At 45.1% G+C, this 27,450-nt stretch overlaps 4 protein-coding genes across 12 annotated transcripts in view; 3 read left to right on the forward strand and 1 right to left on the reverse strand.

Annotated features, from left to right (window-relative positions):
* The window catches only part of LOC126563172 (early endosome antigen 1-like), a 169,515-nt gene that overhangs the window by 51,200 nt on the left and 90,865 nt on the right, over positions 1 to 27,450 (forward strand). The window lies entirely within an intron of this gene.
* Positions 1,404 to 14,762, reverse strand: LOC126556024 (cytoplasmic dynein 1 intermediate chain). Of its 9 annotated transcripts, XM_050211195.1 has the most exons (11): positions 14,740 to 14,762; positions 13,653 to 13,843; positions 13,447 to 13,593; positions 13,233 to 13,357; positions 12,641 to 12,703; positions 11,834 to 11,854; positions 8,443 to 8,490; positions 3,935 to 4,084; positions 3,691 to 3,847; positions 3,190 to 3,562; positions 1,404 to 2,258 (listed from the first exon to the last, which is right to left on the reverse strand). In XM_050211195.1, exons 2-11 carry the CDS (start codon positions 13,796 to 13,798, stop codon positions 1,437 to 1,439), a joined length of 2,052 nt encoding a protein of 683 aa, XP_050067152.1. In that variant the 5' UTR covers positions 13,799 to 13,843; positions 14,740 to 14,762; the 3' UTR covers positions 1,404 to 1,436. The 9 variants fall into 9 exon arrangements, with proteins under 9 accessions (XP_050067152.1, XP_050067168.1, XP_050067144.1 ...); XM_050211211.1 differs by lacking the exon at positions 14,740 to 14,762 and having other exon boundaries at positions 12,641 to 12,673; positions 13,653 to 13,856; XM_050211187.1 differs by lacking the exon at positions 14,740 to 14,762 and having other exon boundaries at positions 13,653 to 13,856.
* LOC126561974 (dynein axonemal intermediate chain 3-like) overlaps positions 15,347 to 27,450 on the forward strand; it is a 216,142-nt gene continuing 204,038 nt past the window's right edge. Inside the window, exons 1-3 of the mRNA XM_050218374.1 lie at positions 15,347 to 15,517; positions 15,599 to 17,868; positions 19,175 to 20,260. Coding sequence (XP_050074331.1) covers positions 15,351 to 15,517; positions 15,599 to 17,868; positions 19,175 to 20,256 — 3,519 coding nt within the window. The 5' untranslated portion in view covers positions 15,347 to 15,350 and the 3' untranslated portion in view covers positions 20,257 to 20,260. The remainder of the gene's footprint in view (positions 15,518 to 15,598; positions 17,869 to 19,174; positions 20,261 to 27,450) is intronic.
* Positions 22,936 to 25,953, forward strand: LOC126560109 (protein obstructor-E-like). The gene is made up of 5 exons (XM_050216274.1): positions 22,936 to 23,037; positions 25,062 to 25,259; positions 25,335 to 25,541; positions 25,616 to 25,829; positions 25,907 to 25,953. The coding sequence occupies exons 1-5, from the start codon at positions 22,992 to 22,994 to the stop codon at positions 25,944 to 25,946; spliced, it is 705 nt and encodes a 234-aa protein (XP_050072231.1). The 5' UTR covers positions 22,936 to 22,991; the 3' UTR covers positions 25,947 to 25,953.

Genomic DNA, 27,450 nt, shown 5'->3' on the forward strand with positions numbered 1-27,450 from the left:
GGGAGAGAAGGAATTATTCATTGTCCTTTCCATTATTGTAAACACCGTGCGGGTTTTCTTCCGGGAACATTATTTTGTTAGTTTTTAGAAACGTTTTCTTACCGAAAATGATGTTTGCGTTTACTTCAGCCAGTAGTTGACTGTAAATGATGAATTGTAAAGCGACGGGTACAAATGTATGGTTACAACACTAATAAAACGAAACTGTTGTTCCAACGCAAAGAAAAAGCTAGTACCATGAGTTTAGTGGGAAAACAAAATGGATACTCATATCTCGAGGGCCGCTCGGACTGCGTGCGACACGCGACATCCATGAATTTAATCTGCAGTTTGGATCTCCGTTTGGATTGGAATGATATTCGGCGCTACATTTGCAAGAGAAAGATATGACTCTGGCAGCATAGTCCAAGACTCGTACCAGTAGTGGACTACCGGTCGTATCAAGGTGCGGTAAATCGTGCATTTCGTTTGTTGTTGGAGTCTTCTGGATCGCAGGAGTTTGTGGAGTCCGTAGTAGGCACGATTCCCCTTAACAATGCGCCTTCGGATTTCGCTGCTTACGTTGTTGTCCGAAGTTACGATCGTACCAAGGTAGCAGAACTTCTCTACCACCTCGAGATCGTCGCCGTCAACTGATATTCTGCTTCCGAGCCGAGCTCTATCACGCTGCTTATACTATGATTCTTAAAGAAGGTGGAAGTGCTATTTCAACGGAGCAGAAACAGGAGAGGTTGGTTCAAGTAACAGAACAAGCGAACAGCAGGAGCAACAATATCAGTGACAGTAATAGTGCAGAAGACGAAGTGCCTCCGCCATCTCTGGATGAGGTTGCCAGCGCCATCAAGCAGCTTAAAAGCAACAAGGCTGCTGGTAGTGATGGACTGACGGCAGAGTTCTTCAAGATGGGGCCGGAGAGGCTTACTATCGAAATGCACAAGCTGTTCACGAGAATCTGGGAACAGGAAGAATTACCGGAGGAGTGGAAACTGGGCGTCATTCACCCAATCTACAAAAAGGGCGACAGACTGGAATTTATTTATTTATTTCTTGTTCGGCAGACTTGCTTCCTTGCCCGAATAATTAAGTAACGAATGTACGGAATAATGTATGTATATATAATGCATATCTTTTTATTGAAACGGAACTATTACAGCTTCAATGTTGAAATACATTACAGCAGTAAGCACAGGATTGATGCAACTCTAAACCACGCGCACATGTGAGTATGTTTTCTGGTTTTCTGTCCACGCGCTCGCGCGAAACACAATGACTTCATGGCGTTTTACTCCCGCCTTACACATTGAACTATCCTGATTAATTTAGACCATAGATAAGTTAGCAGGTTAGTTTGTTGATACAAGATGTGTATATATTGATGCATGTTAGATATTCCTTCACGCCTACAGCCCGCCTCAATGCGGCCGCATCATTGAGTTTCATATAAGCGACGTACTGGTGAGCGATGTGAGTGACGTGTTGTTCTGCGGTACCGGAGACTTCTGGTCCTTATCGTCGAACTCGTCCGTCTGATTCATCTTCAGCTCGTACAGCACCGCATTCAGCTTGTTCCACTCGTCCATGCGCGGATTGGCGAGATTGTCCGCCACGTCGTACACGTAGATCCGGCCCGCCTCATCGCCCACCGTCACATGCAGTCCGGACGGCGTCCAGGACACGCGGTTCAGCGCTGGCTGACCGTCAACCGTGATCGAAGCGGTCGGTACCTCCGTGTCCTGGTTGAGGTTCCACAGATCGAGCCGGCCGCTACCGTCCACGCCGGCAAACAGTGCCGGATGTATGGGGGACCAGGCCACATCCATCACGTAGTCCGAGTTGTCCTCGAACGAGTACAGCGGCTTGTTGTCTTTCAGGCTCCACAGCTTGATCGTCCAATCGATGGAGGAGGTAAGGAACAGATGGCCAAAGTCGGGCGACGATTGGTTGTGGTGCGCCGAGATGCCCGTCACCGGACCGAGATGCTTCTCGTACGTTTCGCCAATGCCGGACCGGTTACCGTGCCGGCTGGCCGAGTATACGTACCCATCCTCGCCACCGAGCATGAAATTGTTGACCTCGTTGTGCGGGAACGCCATGCAGGTGACGGAGATGGCCTTCGACTGGCGGTGTTGCAGCTCCAGCACGTCCTGCGGCTGGGACAGCATGTCCAAACTCCACGAGCACAGCTTACCGTCCGAGCTGATCGAGATGACGTTGTGCGCGTTCTGGGTGCCAACCATCGATAGACAATATACTGGTTGCTGTGGAAGAAAACGTGGCAAGATGTTGATCAGGGGGCGTCCATAAATTACGTAGCGATCGAAGAGGGGGAGGGGGTTGGAAGTGCATTTTGTCTTACGTAGCAGAAAGTAATAAAGTTGATCAGTACAATGAAATTATCGAATTATTTACGAGAATATTTCAAATGGAGGGTAGAACATTGCAGGTTCGTTCTAGAGCTTTGCAATCATACCGTGGAATTTAGCTTTCAGTTAGAGGATGATGTGCAAAATTTTCGTCCTGAATGCCTGCAAACCATTCTTGACACTTTCTCAAACTGGTGTAAAAGGAACTTTTTTAAAAATCTGCGTTGATAAATGTGCAATAATCTCGTTTACTCGCGGTAGAGACCATCAAAACGATACAATTCTAGCATAGGTGGGCAGGCGGTTAACCGCACAGATTGGATCCGAGATCTCGGTATAATACTAGATCATAAATTAACGATAGTAGATATACTTAAAAGAGCTAATAGGACCTTAGGGCTTAGTTTGTAAAATGACATATGACAAAATGAATTGCAATAAGTATCCTCAGATGGAAAAACGGAAATTTACTACCGTACAACATCAGATGTATGCTGTTAGGGTTAGAGACTCTTGAAAGGCTTCGCGATAAGGCTAGGGCAACATGTATGTTTAAACTCCTTGAAGGTGAAGTGGATGCCCTCCGCCTTTTACGTAATATTCATATCTTACGTTAAAGCGCTAGATCGTCAAATTCACCTAATTCAAGATGGGCTGCGAATTAACCTATGAATACCATGGCACACAACTTTCAATATTTTTCTAATGCCTCAAATAAAGTGCGATTTTAATGCCTCAAATCGAACTATAATTGAATTTGTGCGTATTGTTAGTAGCTTGTTTTGTAGCGGTAGCTAGCAAAAATGCCATTGATGATGAAACCTACCGTATGAGCGTTAGCGCTTAGCGGCGTCCGATGGATTGGTGTGCGCTTCTGTACCCGATTATCCCACAGCACTATCTGGCCCGAGTAGGTACCGCCGAGGATCAGGTTCGGGTGAAACTTGGCAAAGCACGTCGACATGACCGCACTCTGACAGTGGAACACTTCCTCCGGTGTTTGCTTCTTGAACTTGGTATTCCATACCACCACCACACCGTCCGGCTCGTTCGGTGTTTCCTCGTTGCTGTGGTAGGATGCAACCATCAACTCGGGGAAGTGTGTGGACCAGTCGAACGATGTAACGCATCGGTTCTTCGACCAACGGTCACAGTAGAAGGTGCGGTTCAGTGACAGCCGTGCATGGGATTTTTCATCGCTAGAAATCACAAAAACGAAGCAAGAGTTAATCGGGCAGTATTCTCGTAGAAAATTCACGAGAATCAGGCTGAGAGTTGACAGTGGCCCTAAGCCTCATGAGACTGTACTGTAATAAGCCACACTTACTTCATATCGTCTGCCTCACCATCCCCAATGTAGTCTGTGTAGATGTCCACCGTTTCGGACAGGGCACGTTCCATTACCTTACCGGCCCGCAGGATGAATCGTTGGAAGTCTTCCGACAGTATGATCATCTGTTTCTGCTCGGCGGAAAGTTCTTTCACTGTGTTTAAGGGGGTTGCAAACAGAATCAGGCGGTAGCTCATTAAAGCAGTGCATCACCTCCCAGCTACTTCTGGCCGCCACTTACCCTCCTTCAAGTCTTCCTTCTTCTGTTCCTGTGGCGTGATGGCCGGTGCGACCTCCTTAACCGTCGGCAAACCGTGGGGCAGGATACCGGGCGGCAGCTTCGAGTGGAACCCATGGTCGATATGGGTGAGGGAGCTTTCCTCATCGTCACCTTGACCGTCCCCAAAAGTAAGCACTGTATGAGTAAAACTGTTTCTGATCTAGTACGGTCTGAGGACACACAAGGCGTTGGGCAAACTTAACCACTAACTAGTACCTAGCTTACAACTTAGCTTAATAAGGTATATGCAGACGGAAACATGCAAACCACCCACCCTCTCTTTTTCTCTCTCTCTCTCATTCTCTTTTTCCCATTGCTCTTCTACATCCACTCCCAAACCCGGCTCTGTGTTGGAAAATACTCGTCTCCTTTCACGCAATAATTTGACATTCACGTTCTCGCATTCCTTGCACAAAATCGTCATATTGCTAGCAAATTAATAGCATTACTACCAGTGGTAAAGCAATTTTATGTAGAAAAAAGTTGGTAGTGGTGTGAGAATTTATTTAAAGATATAGATTGGACCATCGGCAACTGTCGGGCCCGATGCGATGGCTACCGGAAGGACACACACGGTACGACGATGCTATTTCGAGAAAAAAAAACAGCATCCCGGAAAGCAGTATTAAGTACACAGAGAAAAAGAAAGAGAGAGAGAGCGAGAGAGAGAGAGAGAGAGAGAGAAAGAGGGAGTTCGTGTATAAAGAGAATGTGAGAAATATAAAGTAGAGATAGCGACAGGAAAACGGATTGGAAATAGATAGATAGAACAGTGAGTAGAATTGGAACAAACGATTACAAACTCCGAAGATATCCGATAGCGTTCGAGGCCACCACGGAAAACAAATGTATACTTAATTCATTCTAGAAACCAAATGAGCTTCCAACGCGAATCCTTTGCGCAACGGTGTCACACTACTTTACATAATGTTGTGCCAGAAGGAAAGCGACCATAGACTATGGAGCTATTTACATATGAGCGAGAGATTAAACACAATCATTAAAACGTAACAAACAAAATAAAACCAGATGAAGTCAGCAACGAGTTGGAAGGAACTGCGCCATGAGGAGGAGGGGGGGAGTAGTATCACAGGTAGGGCAAATAGAAAAGAGATTCAATGTATGCTAACCGATAAAATGGCTGGCTTGACGGAGTATGAAAGAGGGAACCAGTTTTGACAACCTTATCGGATGACGCTGACACTTTTTGGGGGGAAAGTTGGAGCATTGGTGATAACGGGTTTAGTGTTGGAGGTGATAGTAACAGTAGGAGGAGTAGCAGTAGTAATAGTAGTAGTAGTAATAGCAGTATAAATACTAATAACATTATGGTGGTAGTACCACATCAGTCATAAGTAAGGATTTTGTTCTATTAGACTCGTAATTAAATCGAATAGCTTAAAGCAACATGTACTCCCTTGGCTGGACGAGCTGGATTCAGGCTGGGGAGAGTTTTTGATCGGTTTTTGGAATACATATACGTATATTGGTACAATATACTTTTTTCTTCTATTTCTCCACCCATTTTTTTTTTTTGCAGAACATTAAAGACAGAGGGAAAAGTACAGAACAGAGAGAAAAGATAGAAGGGTAAGAGGAATACAGATAGATGCGGACAGCGAGGGTACGCAACGCAGAGTTGCTTATTTAGCCGATTATAAACAGACGGAGAACACACAGAGCTGGTGCAGTTAGCAAAAACGTCACAATTTGTAGTACCCCTCCTAAAAAGCTAGAATGGTAGTAGATATGTCAAACCTTCCCGTCCTGGAGTTGTGTGTGTTTGTGTGTGTTTTGTTGTGTTTGAACCATCGATTAGACCGTTTTTATGAAGATGCACGATGAACATTTGAATATGTAAGCTGAACTAATTACTACTACTTTCCGTCCATTTTGGATGGGATGGCAAGGATGGGCGGGAAAGGTGAAGGGAAGGATGACTACAACACCAAGAGAGTGGTTATTTGCTGGTGAGCGTTGCTAGCCAAAAATGGAGTAAAATTACAAGACGATACCAAAGTTACCAAAGAGCCAACACTAACGTCATTAGTAGCTTGTGAGGTTTAAATCCGGAAAGAAAAGATGCAGTTAAGAGTGAGTGTTTCTGTGTCTTATTGTGTTAATATGGCTAAGTATGTAATAGCGGTTGGTTAGTGGGCCAGTAGACGAGGAAAACAACACACCAGGACAGACATTTCCAAACACGCAGGACAGCTGGACATACTTCACACAACCAACGATCGGTGTGTTGTGCGCAACCTGTTTGCAATTTGCCAAAAAAAAAAAAAACGCAAGAATGGCATACTGGAGCGACGTAGATAAAAGTGGGACCAACGGTAACTCGGGTGTTAAACTTTATTTCGATAGTTTTCCCTAAGAGTTTATAGTTTTCAATCGTGCGTTTCCATAGACATTTGCTTAAACTTTTTATCAAACTTACAACTTTTATCGGGGTTTATCTACCCCGAAAGTCGTGAGTAATGCTCTGCAAATGTCGCTTGATATTGCTTGGCAGGGGGATAGACGCCTGTGCGATAGGAATATAATTTTTGGTACATTATACGTCAGCTAATATTTTTACAGAAAAGAAACGATGTTATACCACTGATAAACGAATGCAACTTTCACTCAATGTTAACTGTCAAATCATCCCTGTCGTTGGCGGATTGTCTGCAGGGATGTCTGTTCGATTCTGCAGTAACCGTACAGGGGTTTTTGTGGTCGCCAGAGTCGCCAGCGACAACACTAGATCATTGAACCTATTGAGTTAGGTTTGGACAACGTGTAGTTGTGACTGGCGGCTTTACTGTTGGCGGAATGCGTGCGTTCTGCCAAATGGTGGGGCCGCCAGCCATAACATGCTAATGCTGGCAACTATATGGTGTGGTGAACACCAAGGAGTATCCACAAGAAAAGGGGTTATCTTGGGGGCCAGTTCCAAGTCTCCACGGTACAATGCTTCAAAGAGGCGCTTATCCCCTGGAACCAGAGAGGATAACATCAGAACCATACCTGTCATAAACAACATCCACAACCGAGCTCACCCGGGATAAGGTGCACTTGAACTGAGGGAGCAGGAAATGTCAGCCCTCCAAATAGGATATAAGCTTAATGAATTTTTAAGCTAGATATAAGATTAGATTTTAAGGAATATCTGGCCTGGCCGTCATTACGAATAAAAAAACTAAAAAACTTTCAAATCACATTTCAGCTGTGTGCAACGGAACTTAAACACATCTAAACGCATTGCTAATTGACATTTTTATTAGTGCAACTTAAATTTCACTAAACGACGCTGGATTTTGATTTAATTCTTTTTAATTTATTTTTGTTTTATTTTTCCAATTTCATTACTCTTTCTTGCGATTTTTTCATGCGTATACAAATCAACATTTGACAGCTCTTAACAACTAGTGAAATTTGTGTGTTCGTCTCAAACTTTCAGTCAACTGAAATGAAAGTTTGAGACGAGTGAAACTTGCTATCGTTTACAAGCGATTTTAACATAAGTAGAATTGCATGATATACACGCACGCAGGAGCTAAGAAATAGCAAATTTTGTTTGCTATAAAAAAAAAAAAACAAAAACAGTGCCATATGCATACTTTCAGGCGAAGCAACACGAAACGTTACACCGAGGGATTATAAGTGGATGGGGACGCAATTTAACGTACAGTATTGCACACAAAAAGGATTTAAAAAAACAGAAGGTGATAGTGCACCACCCAAGTGTAGATGATAAAAAAAAGCTTACAGGAAATAGAGAAGGAGAGAAAGAGTGAGAGAGAATATGTTTGAGAGAATGGATTAACAAAAAATCAAGAATTAAAAAAACAAAACTGTTCACGATGAGGCTACCCATCCAAATGATACTTTTTTTACAGTACGGTGTTGTCTATGGTGTGACACACACGCGTACTGTGTATAAAAAAATATAACAAATGCAAAAGATGCTTTTACACAACACAAAAAAAAACATCAAGTACAGATCAGTCAACAGCCGATTGAAAAGAGCAAAACACCTTTTTAACAACCAAAGGCTACATTACAAATGATCCAGTAACATGAGCAGAAAAACTACTTAACTAACACGCATCACTAACAAGGAAGGGAAACAAATCAACAACACAACAAAGTAAAAATCAACAGTAAACTAAGGACACTTCCTAAGCTTCTTGTTGCTGTGTGTCTGTGTGTTTCTGTATAATTCGCAAATAAAAAAAAAAAGGAAAATTCTGATTGGTAGGGAAAATGCTATTAACAACATGAGAACAACATAGAAAACTGGCTATGTGGCGTGTGTGTATATATAGAGAGAGAGAAAAAAAAAGTCTAACAAATAAAGAATTTGCACAAATTGCAAATAGAGAGATATAGTAAACCAAACAAAAAAAACGAAAGAAAGAAAGAATCACAAAAAAAAACAAAAGAGAGCAGAGATTAATTTGTTTGTTATGGCAAAAACCTACCTGTAAACTCATCCTCCCACTCTAAACCGGGGTTAAGATTGTACTCATCTTGAAATGGGAAAAAAGTCTAACTTAAACTTTTGTGTAATTGGAAGTTGTTGTGGGTTAAAGATTTTATAATTATTTTTCGCTTTTGAAGATTGGAGTTTGAAAAGAGAAAAGAATAGGAACATGTGTGTGTGTGTGTGTTTGTTGATAATCAGGTTGAATATAAATTGGCGCGTAGTTAGAAGGATAATACATTGCATGTGATCAATCTCTCTCTCTCGCGCGCGGGCGCGGGCGCGCGTAACACATGCGCCCCAAATCGCGTGCCACACCATTCTTGAGCGTAGCGGACTTGTTTGAGTTGGGTTGAAGCACGATGGATATTCAAGGTTCGGGCAAAATGTTTCATACAAAACCAAAAAAAAAAAAAAAGTTGGATGAATAGAAAGTGTTTGGCGAGCATAATACTATAAAAGAAAGAACGCAGCCACAACATCGCGCGCGGTCTGTTTCTCGTTTGTTTCGGGGTGGGTTGAGGGACGAGGTTGGGTAAGGCTAGAGAAAAATAAATTTGGTGTGGTGTGCACAGTACTTCGTAGGTATATTCTCGAGAAGAACGATTGGAGCTCCTGCTGACCGCGGTTTTTTTTCCAGGCCCCCATCGGTGGGCTGGCTTCCGGTTGCAGAAACGGAAGAGAAACTACTACCGGGGAGAAGTGCGAGCAGGAGTAGAGGAGAAGTTGCATATTTCTTGAAAGTCGTTCCAACGTATTGTTTCAGATATTTGGAAGAGATTGAAGGGTATCGAGAGATAGAACCCTAACACCGGTTGCAAACCCGGCGGTTTTACACCAAAAGCTGTAAAAAAAATAAAGCTATTCCTTATCCATGTATACTTCCACCGAGATTAATCTTATGTCCCGCAACAGCAATCTAGAGCTCTGATCTACTTTTTGGATGAGTGGATGATTTTTCGGGACAATCCGTAAGGAAGCGATCATTTATGCTAGATTCCTACATACAAGAATGACTAGAATGGAGACTTTGATGAATAGATCCGAGGATGAAAACTACATAAGGCAAGCTTCCAGGCTTTGATCTGGAATCTATGAGCTGCTTTTCGAGGTCTATCGATACGAATTGCTACGTGAGCAATCTCAAAGGGATTATCGTTCAGCTCCAGCCCCGAAACAATGCGACGACTGGCTGCGTTCTTCGTAAACATTTGTAATGTGTAAAAAAAAAGTTAATAAGTTTAATCGCAATTGAACTTTCTACAAACGATAGGCTCTCTGTACTTGGTACGGCATTTTTTTCATAAAGCTGTTAACTTAAAAGCCTAACGGCTGTAGAAAGCTTTTATGGAATGGTTTAGGTAAGGCGAATAGAAAACCGAACAAATGTTGCAAAAGGTCAAACTATTGAAACAAAATAGTGAAATCGTTACTTCAACAGTACACTTAAACCAAAGGAAGAAGGAAGATAAAAACTTGAGAGCATGCATTCACTTTCTTCCGCACATACTAAACTTAATACAGTAAACAGGAAAGGGAGAAAAAAAAAACAGAAAACAATGACAAAAGTTATATAAACTACCAGGTCTGTTTTTGTTTGTTTTGTTTTTAGATTAACAAATACCGAGAACTGAAGACGTGAAATTACATTATACGTTCTGAAGGGGAAATGGTAAAGTGTGTGTGTGTGTGTGTGGGCGAAATGAGTTTAAATAAAACAAAAAGGAGTATAAAGAAACGAACAGAAACGGTACAAATATTAAACGAATAATAGTAATAATAATAATAATAATAATAGTAATAATACCCGAAACAAACAAACAATTACACTTAATAGGTAAGTGGAATATATAAAATAGAGAAAAGAGAGAGAGCGAGAGAGAGAAACAAAAGGAACAAATGGGTGGAGAAAATAAGATGTACTAAACGCGCATCGAAAAGGTTTGATTTTGTTTGCTTTTGCTTTTTTTTTTTGGGATGGAGAATGTTTCTTCCTTAAAAAATCGTCCTCACGCGAGACGAGGGAGTAATGGTGAAGCGTAACAAAACAGAACGATAACTTAATAATTAAAATGTACTAAAAATCAATTGGACAGAGTTGAGAAAACAGAGGAGAAAAATGAATGGAGAAGAGAAAAAGAAACGGGAAATAAAGTATGCGTTGCTTGTTGGGGAGGGAGGGGGGGGGGGGGCTCAGTGTCATGAAATTCAAGGATCAGAACAGGAGTGTGAGAGGTACGATTGAAACATTTGTGTAACATTGTTTAGAGTATGAATAAATGAAGAATTTAGATGAAAGAGAGCAGTTAGGATCGTCTGTAAGCGCTAGAGTAAAGAGACACTTTTTAAACGTCTTGAGCTAATATTAAAAACCGGTAACAATTTCATCCGGCAGCAGAGACCCGGTAGAAGTGTTTCTTTACTCATGGCAACTTTATAGATGGAGGTCGTACAGAATTTGCCATTTGGTGAATTAAACTGTTCGATTTTTAGCTTTTCGTGACGGAATATCGAGATTTCAATACATTTTAAAAGCTTAAACAGTCTACATGAAGCTTCACTTGGGGTGGTTTGTTTTTTTTTAACGAATTTTTTACTCCAATCAAAAGAAAAAGAATGCAATTTTTAAACAAATTACGAAATCTTCTTCATAGATCCTGTCCATTATAAGAGACTGGGATGGCTAGCAGATCTCCAGCATATAGAAGAAGAAAACTAACTTTTATAGGAGAATAAACATTACAGCCATGGTAGTAGGCTGCTGAGTTTTAGCAGCGCAGTATGTGAGAAAACATTTACTCGCTCGCACACGAGATAAGCCTAACAGGATGTTCTTTAAAACGGAAAATTCAAATTCCTTATACAACAAAATATTTGGCGCTTGATACGCCACTGCAGTCGTATAGTGTTACCCGCTTTGGAAGCGAAAAATAAATAGAAGAATTAAAAAAATGAATTCGTTACACAACAAATAGCCTCACCTTTGTTGAAAATTTCATGCAAATACGACGATTAAATAAAGAAAAAAATTAGCTTTACAATCGGGAAAAATGGTTACTCGCATACAAAATGTATGACCTACCCGGGTGGGGTGTATTATTTTGGTCGTAGACACTACGGTTAAGAGATTTACCTTGATGGAAATTACATACTTTTTTCGAAGATTCCTCACTATCACAGCTAAAGCTAAAATTCGATTAGATAACCTTTGCAAATGTCAATTTCTGTGCGGAAAGTGAACAATGATGGCAGCGATGAAAGTACAGATTCGTAATGATCGCCATCAAACCAATGAATGAGCTTATATTGTTTGAAATTAAATTTAACAACAACATAAAAAAAACACAAAACAGATTACTGAAAGTAAAAGTTTGAAACGAATTACTCACCGTAATAGTCGGTTGCGTGGGCTGCATTCAACAGGTCGTGTGCACCATCCAGTCAGTCACGATATACCACACCGAGGTAGGAACAGTTTTCCGTAGCGTAAAACAAAACCCATATCAAAACACGGGAGGAGATGGGACGGGAGAAAATAAAAGAAACAGTCATTAGTTTAACTCATGCCATTTGCAACGGCACGTTTGCTCTACTATCGCTTCTGAGAGCTCGGAGCGTCTATAAACAGTACGGAAAAATAAAAATAAAAAACATTGAACGGATACAAGCTAACGAAAACCGAAACAAACAAATAATGTAACAAAGAGGCGGAAAAGTTCCAGAGAGAGAGAGAGAGAGAGAGAGAGAGAGAGAAAAGAGAGTGGGAGGGCTACACAAAAAGGGGCGGATGGAACGATTGACTTAGTTTGTCTTTTTTTTTGTCTAAATTGCTAAATAGTTCTATTGATAAATATCAAACTAATTTTTTTAGCTAAAGCCATATGCCCACAGATAGGAAGGGAAAGAGAGAGAGAGAGACAGAGAGTCAACCGGTACAAAAACGAAACAAAAAAAAAAGGTAAAATATGAGCAAACCAAAGGTAAGCGCAAGAAAGAAATGAGGATTTACAAGCGTTTAGATTTTTTTTTTTTATAAATGACAATTTCCGGTACAAATCTGTTCAATCTGTTTTTTCAAACAGTTTGCATAGAAGTGATATTTTTGCATGAAGCTAGAGGATTTATCGACAATTTGTATTTCTTTTTTTTTACGAGTACGATAGATGCTCTTGGTACACATCGAGATCATGCTTTACCTTTGCGCGGTCTCCACCAATCCTCCATATATCCTGATAGAGGTGAGGAATGGCAAGAAAAAACTGTATTTGTTATTTTATTTCAATAAATGTTCCTCTGGAAGTGGCAGGTTTTGGTTGGTGGGCTGCTAAGTATCGAAAAGCATTTGCAAAGCGCTTTTTATCCGAGAGAGGGGGAAATAGTGGGACGTAAAAGACGTGTAATAGAATGGGCAGGTCGAGGGGTGAGTGGACAGGTGGGTAGGAAACGGGGGCTTTTGTTTTCTAAGTAAACATGTTTAAGTTTGATTTCTTTTTCCGTTTTCTTCAAACCGTTCGATGATCCGAACAGAGATTAAGCTAAGTATTGTTAATTTGGCGTTTTGAACCGGCAAAAACAGTCTTCTATTCTATTTTCATAATGAAACACTCGTATATAAAAGAGCAAGGTGGGGGTTTGGTACGAGATCGTTTCAATTTCGTCCCTTAGAAGCAGCATTGTTAATATGACGAGGGAAAAAGTGTTGTTTTACAAAATTTTATGTTCTGTGTACAAGTTTTGAGCCAGTCAGGTAAGAGAGACAGAAGGCAGGCAGGATTCCAATACACTTACCGTCGCGTTCGTGGCCACCGGAACTGTTCGTTTGTGTCTGTTTCGAGTAAACGACCGTTTCCTTCGGAGGAATGTTGGTTGCCTGTACCGATACCAGGCACAGGTTGACCGGCTTTTTGCGATAACTGTCGATGGCAAATCGAGGGGAAAACAAAATCAGTATAAATTGGAGTGTTTGATAGTTTAGGAAGCTAAAGCTTGCCACGGTGAATACCTTGTTCCATTGATGCTCGGTTGCAGACTGGCGTCCGGTGTGTGGGTGGTGGATTGATCGGATGTGGCCGAATTTACCGACGACAGGGACGACAGTACCTCGGATACGGGCGCCACACCTAGCGACGAAAGCATCTCATCCAGATCCCTGAAAAACAGCAAAGTTAGCAAAACTCACACACATGTTCGGTGTTCATTATTGCGTACTTCCGTGTGCTAGTTTCCGAATGGCCCAGCTTCCCGGCTGCCTCTTCCAGATCTTTCTGCTCCTTTTCCTTTCGCCTTCGGTCCTTCTCTTCGCGGAGTGCCTGCAGTTTGGCTTTCTTCCGCTCGAGTTCCGCCTTTCGGTTCATCTTGGAAAGTTTTGCGAGTTGCTCTAATTGCTCCAGCTTTCACAGCTGCTCCGGTAGAAAGAAAAAAATACGGGGAAATGTTATTTCCAACCGATAGTTAAAATATATAAAAAAAAACACCAGATAAAACCAAAGACAGCAACAAAGTTTTAGCTTGCAACAGAGTAGAGAAAAGTGTCTTCCGAAACAATGACGTCATGTTGTGAACATTTTTTCGATTGCGTGTTGTGTCATTCTTTTTTCTTTTTTTGGTTGTTGTTCGATGTTAAGCAGCATTAGCGAATAAGGTGTGTACTACGGTAAAGCGTGCGATATAAAAGCAGACTGTTAGTTTTTTTTTTCGTTTTCCAAAATGCCTGTTAGTATAGAAGATGCTTGGATGCTGAGGTGACTCACATTTTCTGTACTATCACGGGTAGATAAGTTATAAGTATGGATTTTTGGGAATTTTTTGGTAAGTAATTGCGTTGGTTAGAGAAGTGTTAAGCCTTCGTACGCAGTTGTACAGTTAGAAGGGAAGATACAGTTATGTTTGTTTCTCTTTTTCGCTATCGCACCACCAGTGCGTTTACAGTGCGGACGCAAACCTGCCACCTCAATACGTGGTGCAGTGGAGGATGAGCATAGGATGAGATTGTTATAACTTTTTCTTTAGTTCGTCCACTATACGTAAGATGATGTTATTAATATTCCACTGAGGTGATAGAAGCCAGGTGACGCATTCGTTGATTGATTCGAGGAAACACACACGAAACACAAAAACGATTTCGATGCGTATATAGGGGCGTATGCGGTACAATGGTGTGGTACACGGCTTGATGAAGTTTGGTTTGGATGCAACAAAAGCAACCGGATGCTGTTGATTGTTAGTTCACTACGATTAACGAATAGTCTGTTCCTGGTGCTTTGCGGGTTTTGGGCAGGAAAAAGTGTTTCAATACCCGAGCTGTGAAGGAAATTTTCGCTTTTCTTTCTCTCTCTCTCGCCGTATGCGTACGTCCGCACTCTAGAAGACTTTTGCACCCACAAACACACACCCGTAGTTTATGCAGTGCAAACTTGGAAGACAGGCACGGTTAATCGGAAGACACGGAAAACATACAAACCGCGTTGACGTGTGGACGGTGCGTTTATATGGATGCACTCGCTGCTTGTGTGGAAAAATAGCTCTTCTTGTGATTTTGTAAATCAACTCGCGGGGAAGATTAATAAAATTATTCTTATATATATAAATCTTCCATGTATTGATCGTTTTCTACTAGGTTTATTATAAGTAACTCTGTCTGTATCGGTTATTTTTTCCCTTGAAAAAAAAAAACCGGTTGTAATAAAATATTTAAATTTTTGTTTGAAAAATGCCATAACAACCGTTACGTGCCGTTTCTCCTTGGACACCTGTTTATCGGTGTTAAATAGGTTTTGGGAATTGTTTTTTTTTACACCTGCAGAACTCCGTGTAGTTATTAGCTCTGTTAGCTATTAAGTACTCTTTTAGTTAAATGAAGTAAATGTGATTGAAGTTGTTTTATCCTTATCCCTTTAGCATAAAAGCATGGCTCAGCTAAAGTCATCTACGTCGAACGAAGCAAAAAGTGATACCTACTCCAAGCACAACTTTGAGCCGGACGATGAGGAAGTATCGATGATATTCGGGTTCGAGGAAAATGATGCCCGCCAGAAGCTGCATAATTTCCCGAAATGTTCGCGTTTGGTAATCAGGTAGGGAGCTGCGTAATGAGCACGTGTCCCGTAACCAAACTAGTCACACCACTTTGAAAATCCTTACCACCCTCCGCCCAGTCCCGATCTGCAGGCCGAGCTCGGTATGGAAATCGGCACCGCCGTCAGTGTGGAGCACCCATGGAAGGAGATCAAGAAGGAGATGCTGGAGGACCATTTGCCGGGCAAAACGAAGGTGCAGCGGCAGCTAAAGGACAAACTGAAGGACATGGAAACGGGCAAGCTGATCTTGGTCGGCTATCTGCCGGACCAGAGCACCGAGGAGGAGGACCTGTTTGCCGTGTTTACCGACAACCGGGAAACGCGGGAAGCTCGCGAGCTGATACGGCGCTTGGAGTTGGTGGAACGGTTAGCAGCGGCGGCAGCGATGAGGAAGAAGCCGCGCCGATGGCAGTCACGTGGCAGTGAGCAGGATGTGGAAAACTTTATCCCCTTGCAGCGTACGAACGTAGTGAACGTGGAGTCGCAAAGCATCTACCCGGCACAGCGCGTAGGTTCGTTTCGCCGGTTTCAGCTGCGGATGGTTGGGGATGCACGGGACGGTTACGTGGAGCTCGTGCCAAAAACCGTGTTCCGCAACATTGTCCGTAAGTCGATCGACTTTGGCGTTCAGCTGCGGCCACAGAAGGTGCACACGTTCCAGCAGACTGATCCAACGTTCCCGACCAATGCTTGGTCGCAGTACCTGTACGAGATTGGTAGCGAACCGAAGATGAGCACGACGACGACCACGGCAACCACCACTACGGCAGCGGCCGGTAGTGTCGGTCCCACCGGTCAACCAGTGTCCCCAAGCGATCACGTCGAGCAACTGCTCCATACGCTCGAGTTCAACCAGATCGATATGTACAGGAACGATTATCCGATAATTTCGCGTCACAAGTCAATCGCCAAGTACGAAACACCGATTGTGGAGGAAACGATGTGCTTCATGGATCGGTCCACCTGTGCCAACAGACACGTGTCCGCCATCGAGTGGCATCCTCAGCTGACGGGCACATTTGTGGCCGCCTACGTTCACCACATTCCAAGCGTGCTGATGACGGTACCGATTACCGGGAGTGCGTCTGACGGACAGGAGGCTGCCGCTGGCATGCGGACGATACCCTCGGGAGCAACGGTTGGAGCAGCCGGTGGCAGGGAAGACGCAATCAATCGTCTTGTTTTCGAAAAGTGTCCCGTTCTGGCGTGGAACTTTGAGGAATCGCTCATGCCGAAGCTCTGGCTGGACTCACCCCGCGAGGTGACAGCACTCTCCTTCTGTCCGTACGATGGCCGTCTGCTGGTGGGCGGTCTTTCCAGCGGACAGATCGCCATCTGGGAGCTGACGGATGCGCAACTAGAGCACACTGGACCACGGACGGGTGGCCGTGAGCACAAACACCAGGGACACCATCCAGCCCCGGACACGTATCGCAACGAAATCAAGCTACTGCTGGGCAATGCAACGCCCACAAATCGTCTGGCCCGGGGCCGTACGGCCAGTGCCGGTGGGCAGGAGCACACCACACTGCAAGACGGTACAGGCGCACCGGAAACGCCGTGGCATGTGCGTCCGGCCGTCATCAGCGCCCTAGAGCGATCGGCACGCAAACCGATCACCGTGATCCGCTGGTTGCCACAGAACTATCACGCCGTTACCACCGGACAGCTGCGCGTCAACAGTGCCGAGGATGGACCGGGTCGATTCCTTCTGACGGCCGCACTGGACGGAACCGTCTCCATCTGGAATCTCGACCTGCCGGTTCCGGCCGCACTGTCCGCCCACGACAAACAGCAGGGCGCCGGTGAGCTGGATACGGTCGGCGAAACGACACCGACCGGTGGTGGACTGGCCCGACTGAACCATGTGTTCCATCCGACGTATCGGGTACGGTGCGAAGTGCCGATCGTGACGCTGGCACTGGACGAGCAGCCGATCGCGTTACGCGGTGGTGGACCGTCCGGTGCGTTCCAGCTGCCACCGGTCATCTGCCACCAGGCATTCATTGCCGGCACCCTGCTCGGTGGGCTGTTCTGGGGCAAATGGGACGGGTACGAGTTCGATCAGGGTGCAGTCGTGAATGAGGAGCCGATGCGCGACCGGGACACCTTTGCGGCGGTACACAACGGGCCACTGGTGGCGATCGCACGAAACACCTTCGTGCCGGAAGTGTTGCTGACAGCGGGCGGCACCGTGTTGGCTCTCTGGACGGTCGATTGTCGCCAGTCGCCCATCTTCTGGCGTGTGAAGCCTGCTGCCGTGACCGCCTGCGTGTGGAGTCTCGATCGGCCATCGGTGTTTTATGTCGGATTGGCGAACGGTGACTTGGAGATATGGGATCTGCAAAGTAGGCAAATAGTATATTAGATTGGTTTGCTGGCACACGGGTTGTGATAGATTCTCGCAAGAGTACCTAAGATCACTGTAGTTATTGTGTTTTAAGATTTAAAGTTAGGCGAAATTAAAAACTATTGAAGCCCTGAGCCACGGAAAATTCCAAACTCTCTCAAATCTCTCAAAAAATTTCAAAATTGTGATTTTAACATTTTCTCCATTGCCATGTGTAGGTGGCGTGCCTATGCGCCAAGTTATCAAAAAGCCATTTCGAAGTGAGCAAATTTCAGTTAATACTCATGAGAACCTAAAATTTTGATTTTTTGATCTTGCATGTCTCGCGGCTTCAAGAGTTTGAAATTCCTCGTAGCCTCTCTCTTTACAAAGAGTTTTAACAACTCACCTGGGATTCGAATCGCAAAGAGTTTTTTTTTCTACTCTTTTGTTTTGGGATTCGAATCGAAAACATTTTGCTCTTCGAGGACTGCTTTGAGAGTCTGTTACAGGGTATTCCGAGGTTTTTTTTTACGATTTCCCATAAATTTTTGTTCTTAAATAAGTATTTTTGATACTAGTTTTGGCATACTAGAAAAGTGAATTTCTCATATAAAAGTTTATGAGCACTCTGACAAACTCTATAAAGCTGTAAATATAACTTGTTTAGTTTACAATACACTGTAAATAAGCCAGGGGTGCGTGAGAGCGTGAAAGACTAAACAAATCTCACGAATTCTGGTGGTACAGCTTACGCTATTACAAATGGTGGCCCCACGGTGACCCTAGGGTATTTTGACACAGCGTTGAAAGTGTTAATTTGCATTTATTAGGAGTTTATAATGGATTCAGCATTCAATTCATTCTTCCTTATTCGAATGTATCATTCTTATATCATTCTAATTCGTGTTCTGACTCTTTTACCGTTTCCATTCTAAGAAATAAGGCCAGAACGTTTTTTGATGAATAAAACAAAAAAAAAATCTTAGCTTAACGACGTACTAGGTCGGATGGGATTTGAACTCCGGTCCTGTCGTTTTGAAGACTGGCGCCGATGTCGCCTACACCACCGGGCTGCCCCCGGAGTTGTTTGAAGTAGTAGTTTGAAAGGAGTAGTTATTGTTATTACTAGTATTTAGCACATCACTTATAGAATTCTGACACTTTTCACACTACTGAAATGCGGGTTTATCTGAGGATAAGCAGATATTCAAGATACAATGTTCAACAGCTAGAATTAGGTTTTTGGTGTACATGTTGTAACATCATAATGCGTCTCCAAACCCGTATATTCCTTCTAAACTTTCTTCCCTCTTCCCTGACAGTACACACGTCGACGCCCTGCGTTACACTAAACCTCGGTGCGAATGTGCTGTCCATCATCACACAGCAGCATCATCGCCGCACTCCCCATCGCCACCTGGCGGTGGCCGACGGTAACTGCAACGTCCGATTGCTGAGCATCCCGGCCGCCTTTGCCGAACCACGGCCCAGCGAACGGAAGCGATTTCGGCAGCTGATACGTGCGGAGTTGGCGCGCAAACACGACCAGTCCGCCTGGGTCCAGCGGTACTACGAGCAGAACCGTGAGCAGATCGAGGCAAAATTGCGCGCAGAACGTGAGGCACGCGAACTGGCCGAACGGCTCGAGGTGGAAAAGCAGGAGCACGATGATTTCCTGCGCCGGCAGGCGATCGAGGAAGCGAAGAAGAAAGCGCTCCGCGATGCGGAAAAGCGTGTCGATCTTAGCCGTCGGCTTGAGGGCCGGTGGCGGTCGCGCTACTACCGGGCACTCATCCGGACCATGATGGCCCGACGCCATCTTAGCCCGGAGCTGTTGGCCAAGCAAATGCATCCGGAGCGCGAACGGCGCCGGTACGATGTGCGGAAGCGGGCAACAATCGGTGAGAGTGTTGCGGCCGCCCCCGGCGACTATCGGCGCGTGCAAACGTCGCTAGAGCCGGAAGAGGCCCGGGCTAGGGTGGCGCTAACGGTCCGCGAGGAAGCGACCCGGCTGCGGGAAACGGTGCGTGCCCGGTTTCAGGAGGAGTTGAGCGACTATCCACGCGTCAGCTGGGAGGCGAAGGAGGTCCTGCGTAACTTCCGCTTACCGCTCGAGCTGGACAGTGTGGTGAGCATCATTGCTAAGGGTCGTGCCCGCCGTGAGCTGGTGCTGTCGGACGATCACGGCAATTTGGAGCATCTGCAGACGTACCTGGCAAAGCAGACGGCCCGTGGTTCGGCTGCTGATGGAGACGGCATGGATGGGCCAGCCAATGGCGAAGAGACGGACAGCAACGGTACGAACGTGAGTCCGGAGGGGCGACGTGCGGTTGGATTGCAACGGGCACGCTCGGTGACGTTTATTGACGACGTGCCGAAACCAAGTCCCGACCTGCAGGGCTAGAACGGTCAAAAAACGGTACCTCGTAACCGGACCTCCCACTCGCTGCAGGAGAGGTTCAGGTTTCTGGCACTGGACCGCCGAGCCATTGTCGTACGACGGTGCTCACAAGTCCCGTTACTTGCGATCGGTTTTGGGTGCGGAGTTAACATGACAGCTGAGCAGTGAAGTTCGAACTGTTTTCTTTTTTTAAAAGGCGTAGCGGTACTTTTCGCGACATCCAGTGTGATGCAACCGGACGACTTTGATGGATCGAGACCAAGATGGTAAATGGGGACGAAATTCTGGGTAGAGGGTTGCGGATAGATAGGAGGGAAATCATGTCAGGCCACGCACCTGCGAAGAATGTGCTTAGCAATATATAGATGATAGTTACATTATTTATTTATATTAGAGAATGACAGCCCCCGCCATATTGTCGGCTAGTTAGATTAATAGTTTAAATAACCAATGATAGAACAATACTGGGATGATGGTCGATTGTTATTTTAATCCGACAAAATCCAACATGGCGAAGCATTTGCAAGATGAATGATTCGCTAATAGTTATCTGCTTAAGAAATCTAATAATAAACATGAGAAGTTGTTTCTTTACCTCCACCGAATGCAAACAAGACTCGCGATGGATTACGATAACTCCCAAACCAGGCACAGCTTAATATCTTGCAACGATAAACAACAACCAATCGTAAGATGCCAAATTTACTCACCGCAGTAGAAAACATAACTCCCCGGTGCCATCACAATGCAAATAATGGGGGATTTATCCTACCTCGTCAATTTCTCATTAGTTGAGCAAGCTTGGTACGATTGATTGATTGCTTCTACTTTTTGTTGTTGTCGTTGTTGGCTTGTTTGTTTCGGCTCATCGTGAATTGTCCATATTGGCTGTTGACAAATTGTGCACTTACAACATCAGGTGTTGTTTGCACATTTTAATGTATCTGCGCTATGTCTCCTACTTTCATGTAGGTGTGTGTGTGCGTGCGTTTTTGGGGAAGAATTGAAGATCCATTACGTTGGATGAAGAAATATGGCGTCTCTCTTTGCGGTGCCATTACTCCATGCTTCGAGCTTGGTTTGTAAAGCATCCATATGCACATTTACACATACGAAGAGGTGCGTGTGATAGGCCACCAAGGGTAAGTACTATTTCTGATGAGCAAATTAACGGCGGCATGAGTTTCAAGCTCAGACTTCCCACAGTGAGACTAAGCTAGCTTAGACTAGAGCGATAACTTCGAGACACAGCAAGGACACCTTTCCAAGCAAGGGAAACATTTAATGCACTGTTACGCTTGATCCATTTTGGTCGGAAATGAGCGGGTGTCGTGTTTCTTGCACATACTTTGTATCATCAGATATCCGTACTGCAAGAGTTTAACCAACGTATGGTTCCTGCCATTGAGATGGCCTTGACTTGATGTATGGCGAGATGGGAAAGGTTTCGTTTGTCTCAAATTTCCTATGCCGTAGGGTCTCAGTTGTTGGACGAGTCCCGCCGACCCGTCAAAACGTGTTCTCCACAATCCATAATCTTGCAGTTAGCAGTGCAAGGTACCATCTTGCGACAAGGTTACAGATCACGAATCTGGAGCATGTTCTGCACGCTCAGGCACGAATTCCACACCCAGGAAGGTCTAGGAGGCTTCATAGCAGGTGCCCTTACACTGTACTTTCTAGCAAGATCTAGCACATACCGCCGTCCTGATCCGTGTCAATTAAGTGACGGGACGCGTTTGCCACATCGTTTCCTTTCGCCGATCGATTTGCCGGGGGTCTAACCTAGAAATGGGAAGGGATCGTAACGGTGCGCCATTTTCGTCGTACCGTCTCGTCCGTATGATGGCATGATGCCGCCCTTCAGGTGAGCGATTACGCACCTAGACGACGCACTTGCCACGCCACAGCCACGAGCCATGCATGTCAATGTTTCTGCTGCTAGATTGTTGTTGTGTGCAGACTCCAACAATTCGTCGACGTGTCGGTTGCATTTGCAACCGGAAGGTGTGCGTGAACAGAACCCACCCTCCCCCAATATCATCGCTCTCCGCTCAGTCCCTCTTAGCCACCCTTAGTGATGGTAGGTTCCCCCCTCCCCAACCTGTACTGTTCCCACCCTAGCAGTGGGCACATGCTCGGCATATGACATGAAGCGAGCCCGGTTGCGGCTCGTCAGTAACCACCAAAGCGAGAAAAAGTCTCCGCTCCGTTGGAGGTACGAGCGAGAGAGCTACGAACACTGGAGAAACAGAAAGAAAAACCCCCAACGAGCAATGAAAGACCCAACCGCAAACTGTGGTGTGAACAGGCCCGAGCACATCCTGCCTACCATCGTTCGAACTAGCGGCCCCCTTCCTCCCCCCCTCCCTGCCACTACTCTTCCTACAGTCTGCCTTACCAAACCCTGGGTGGTGGTGTAGAGGGATTCATCAAAAATACGAGTATTATCACCTGCGGTGGATAGTCCATTCAAATCTACTGAAGTGCTCGGAAGTGCCTGACCTGGAGAAACCGAGTCAGCCTGCCACAGCGAGAAGACCTTTCAGTCCCAAGCGTGTGTTGCTCGTGCGTGTACGTGCCCGAACCGATTTTCCGCCGTGTGTGCTCTGGTTGTCAGATTAAAGACATTCCAGAGGATCTGTTTAGATCTGGACGACTGAGAATATAGCAGAGGCGTGCAAGTTCATCGTATCAACTATCAACCCGACGTTCAACCAGGCTTCCGGTGACACACCATGCGGTACATTTTGATCGTGTTTGCGGCGACAGTCGCGTGCATTTGTAAGTATTTTGCTTTTCCTGGGGCGGGGATGGGGGAGTTTCCTCGTCTAATTTGGAATTTCTAGATATAGAAAAAGAGCTATAGTTAGACATGTTTGTGCCACTGTAAAGCTAGTGAAAAGTAGGGAAGTTTGTATTCGTAGATTCCCCATTCCCATCATCAACATCTTCAAAATGTTCATCTCCGCAGGCTCCTTCAAATTCTGATATCAAAAGGACTTGCATTATGAAACCACAAGCTGACTTGCGATTGGTCCTTGTGGGCAATGATGTAACACATTTGAGTCAATAGTTGCCATTGCACCAGCACTGGACATGCGTGACCAAAGTGTTTATATTTTGGAAGGAAAAAAAAAAACTTATGTCATCGGCAAACCTGCAGTACAGGAAGCTATTATACTGACCTCCCGGTATATAATAGACCGGGCGACAATCAAGCGAAACCGAAACGGAACTTTTACTTTCGCGTTTCATGTACTGGCTGGCGGTGATGGTCAGCAAAAAGCGTTACAAAAAGGGAGTCGCGATAAATGAACAGAAAAGCAGTAATGCCGGGAATACCTACCGCACAGTATCTGCAGTACATTGCCCCCTCCTCCCCCTTCAGACTATAACCGTTGGAACACCGGGAAGATTGTGAGAAAAGAAACCCGAATGACTGCAAAATGAAAACATCCGACAAAATGTGCAACGTGGTGTAGTGTGGCAGCTCTACATCGTCCAAAACCTAGCCTCCCGGGTGTTGTCCGGAACGGGCGGGAATTATATAACGTTATTATATTTTTGCTCTGTTTTTTTTTGTTTCTTTCTTTATGGTGTTTGGTGTTTGTTTGATGCTGTTGTCGGGTGGTGCTAGCAGCAATTTCATTTCTTACAGATCCGGTTTGTCTTTCACGGCGAAGGTGGGTTAGCGGGGACTACGAGGCAAGCAAGCCGGTTGTAGGCACAGCCTTATGAGGCGGCCTGATTCGGCTGCGTACGTAGCTAATAGGGGCCAGCGGAGTATCATTAAAGCTTTTAAAAAAAGTTTGCTTTCTTTTTTTCGTGGAAGAACTTCCGGAAACCTTGATTCATGTGCTTCAGTCAGATAACACAGTATGATATATGTTGCTAATGAGTAGCTACCTACGCTACTTTAGGAGACCTTGAGGAAGCGCAATTCCAAGTTACTGTCATCCTCCATCCCCATCAATCTCGATTGAATGAATGATGGGTCGGTGGACCATTGATCGATCGATTGTTCTCGCTTTAGCATCACGGCCACTGTTCCAGTTCTTGGAATCCTTCGTCCGAGTAGAATTTTCAAAATGGACGCCGTAGACCACCAACACAAGACAAAGCATGACCCTGAGCGTAGGGCGAATGCATATGGAAAGATGCATACGGTTTGAGGTGAGGTAACGGTAACGGAGTCATGCTGTCTGCAATCAAGAAACCGAACACCGAAGAGAAGAAGTAAATCAATCGTCATTTCAACACAATGGCTGCCGTAGGTTGTATACATCGCACACATCAGTCAGGTGGTTAAGAAGCGCAACGAAAGACGCAACGCGCGTTCTGACCATTTCGGCTTTCTGCATGATTTCGCCCAACACAGACACAATGATATCCACCCATATCTCAATAATGATTTAATGCACTGCAGTGCACCGCTCTACGGTCTATGGTTGCGAAACGACGCACCAACAACACCTATGGACCAGTCATTCCATTGAGCTGGAACGGGCCTGGGGGGTATGGTTGGAACGTTGCATCTTAGGTTCGTTGCTCCATTACGCACGGTTTGCAAAACATTGACAAATGGTGGAGCTACTGCCGGGTAGTGATGCCGTCAATATAATGGAGTTGGCCTAATACTCTCTCTCTCTCTCTCGCTTTCACCACTAAAAGTGCCTCAACACTTTCACTGGCGCCAATTATGTCAGATTGCTGTATACTTCTTTCCAAATTTCGTTTCTGGGTTTGGGATATTGTGCTTCCAACACGCTTATTTAATGCATGGTTTCGCATCTTCCAATCAACAGACGCACAAAGCTTCAAGTGTCCACCCAAGGATGGCCAGTACGAGGATCCCCTGCAGTGCGACAAATACTACGAGTGTAACGATGGCCGTGCCACCGAACGGCTATGCCCGGATGGACTCGTCTTTGATCCTACCATTCGCAAGATTAACAAGTGCGACCAACCCTTCAATGTGGACTGTGGCGATCGTGTAGAGCTTCGTAAGTACTCGTTGGAGGGGATCCAGATTGTTGGAAGTATAATCATTCACACCTATCCTCCCCTACCTACTATAGAACCGCCCCGTGGAAACAACCTCTGCCCGCGCCGTAATGGTTTCTTCGCCCATCCGGATCCGGCCGTATGCAACGTGTTCTACAACTGTATCGAAGGTGAAGCGACGGAAATTACCTGCACGGCCGGGCTACACTTCGACGAATATACCGGCACATGCGTCTGGCCGAACGATGCCGGACGTCAGGGATGCAACCCAGGCGCTAACAGTAAGCAAACCCGATACTTCTAGCCTTTTTTGTTTTCCCAACTGATTCAGCTACATATCTCATCACATCTCCAGAGAAACTGAAGGATGGATTTACCTGCCCGAAGGAACAGAAAACAGATGAAGCTGGACAGGTTGTGGCCCACCCGAAGTATGCCCATCCGACCGACTGTCAGCGGTTTTACGTTTGTCTGAACGGTGTGGAACCGCGCGATCTTGGCTGCCAGGTCGGCGAGGTGTACAACGAGGAGACGGAACGGTGTGATGCGCCCGAAAACGTTCCCGGATGGTAGGGACAGCATTTGACACTGCACCATGTGGACATGTGTACTAAACATCAACGCTTTTCATTTTTCTTAACTTTAGTGAGGATTGGTACAAGGAGAGTGACGAGAAGAAGAACTAAATAGGCTGGCCAACGTGAAGTCCTTCACAAACCCATCTCCAACATTCCCATCCCGTAGCGGGAGTCCCATCGTTCTCTCTTCAAAACCGTCGTCGAACCATTTTCCAAACCCCGGCAGAAATAAGGCCGGATCTTCTCCAAAAGTCTAAGAATTTGCAGACTGAAGACAACCATCCCACGGACGCCTCTTGCAGGTGGAGTTCAAGGAAAAAAATACATATTCTCACAGAAAAGAAAAATGTTAGTAAACAAACAAACAAACAAACAAAAAAAGTTCGAAAACAGAAAAAAAGGAACATAAAAATGGCGACCGGTCGCAGATCGGTTCGATGCCGTTTGTCTGAATGTGCTCGGTTTGCAGCGCACGCCAATGAAAAGACTCATTACATTTGTACTTTTGTTTTAAAATATGTTAACAAACCCTCTTACTATGTGCGTACGATTATGTACGTTTTCTCTCAATTATTATTGAGCAATAAAAGGTAAACAAAATAAACAATACATGACTCAAAAAATTTAATGAAATGTTCGAAAATATCATCTAGATAAGTGGGGTTTCTGTACGCGAAAGGTTTGGCATTTAGCCGAATAGGGCCGCCACGTCGTATGGCAAGCGGTTTGAAGCGGTTGACATGTTCGCCCAACCTGTCTCCAGTGCATCCACGCGGAACGTGAGAATACTAATTACCCGTTGAGTGAGCAAGTGAAAGGAGGATGTATGGGTATAGCCCAAGGCATCTAGAACTGCTCCCTTTCCATGCTGCAATGCTGCTTTTGGAAGGGCACCGCAAGAGCTTTTGGTGCTCCGAGTTGAGTTCCCTTCGCTTTTTTTTGTGACATTTGTCGAGCTGGCGGTCGAGCCGGTGATCAAGAGGAGCGAAGTGTGCACGGCAAAGGTATGACTTTTCAGCCGATGAGGCGCGGCTGCCACACATCCTTGAAATCGTGTTTGCCGTCGTGGTAGATTGAATACATTGGCGAACCCGGGCTATGGCGAAACTGGATCACATTTACGTGAAAACTGTTTCAACTGTCATCGGCCGGCGTCGAACGTCGTTCGTTGTCGATGGTGAGAGGCCACAAACCGGTTCCACGGACACCGGTTCGCTGTATGTCTGGCACACGGCGATATCCTTTTTTTTTGTGGTTTGTGAGCCAAATCAACCGAAAATTATCAATGTCGGTAAACTACTTTGTTATACGAGTTATCTGCCGTATGCTGAATGTCATTATCGTATATTCTGCTCTCTTTATATGCGAAGAGCAGAACGAAAGGTTACAACATCTCGCTGGCGAAATATGCACGCCTACTTGCAAATGGAGCTGGTTGAGATGTTCTAGATCGAGATCGAAATTCTGAGTTCTTGGCTGAGTCCGATTTGGAAGCTGAGTCCAGTTTGGAGGGCGTCAGACGGGATTCAAGAATCCAAATCCAGAAGATCATCTTACTGATGTTTTCTTTATCTTGTCTTAAGCGACCTTCGAGGCCATACCGGCAAATATA

This window comes from Anopheles maculipalpis, chromosome X, assembly GCF_943734695.1.
Source record: "Anopheles maculipalpis chromosome X, idAnoMacuDA_375_x, whole genome shotgun sequence".
NCBI classification, from domain to species: Eukaryota; Metazoa; Arthropoda; class Insecta; order Diptera; family Culicidae; genus Anopheles; species Anopheles maculipalpis.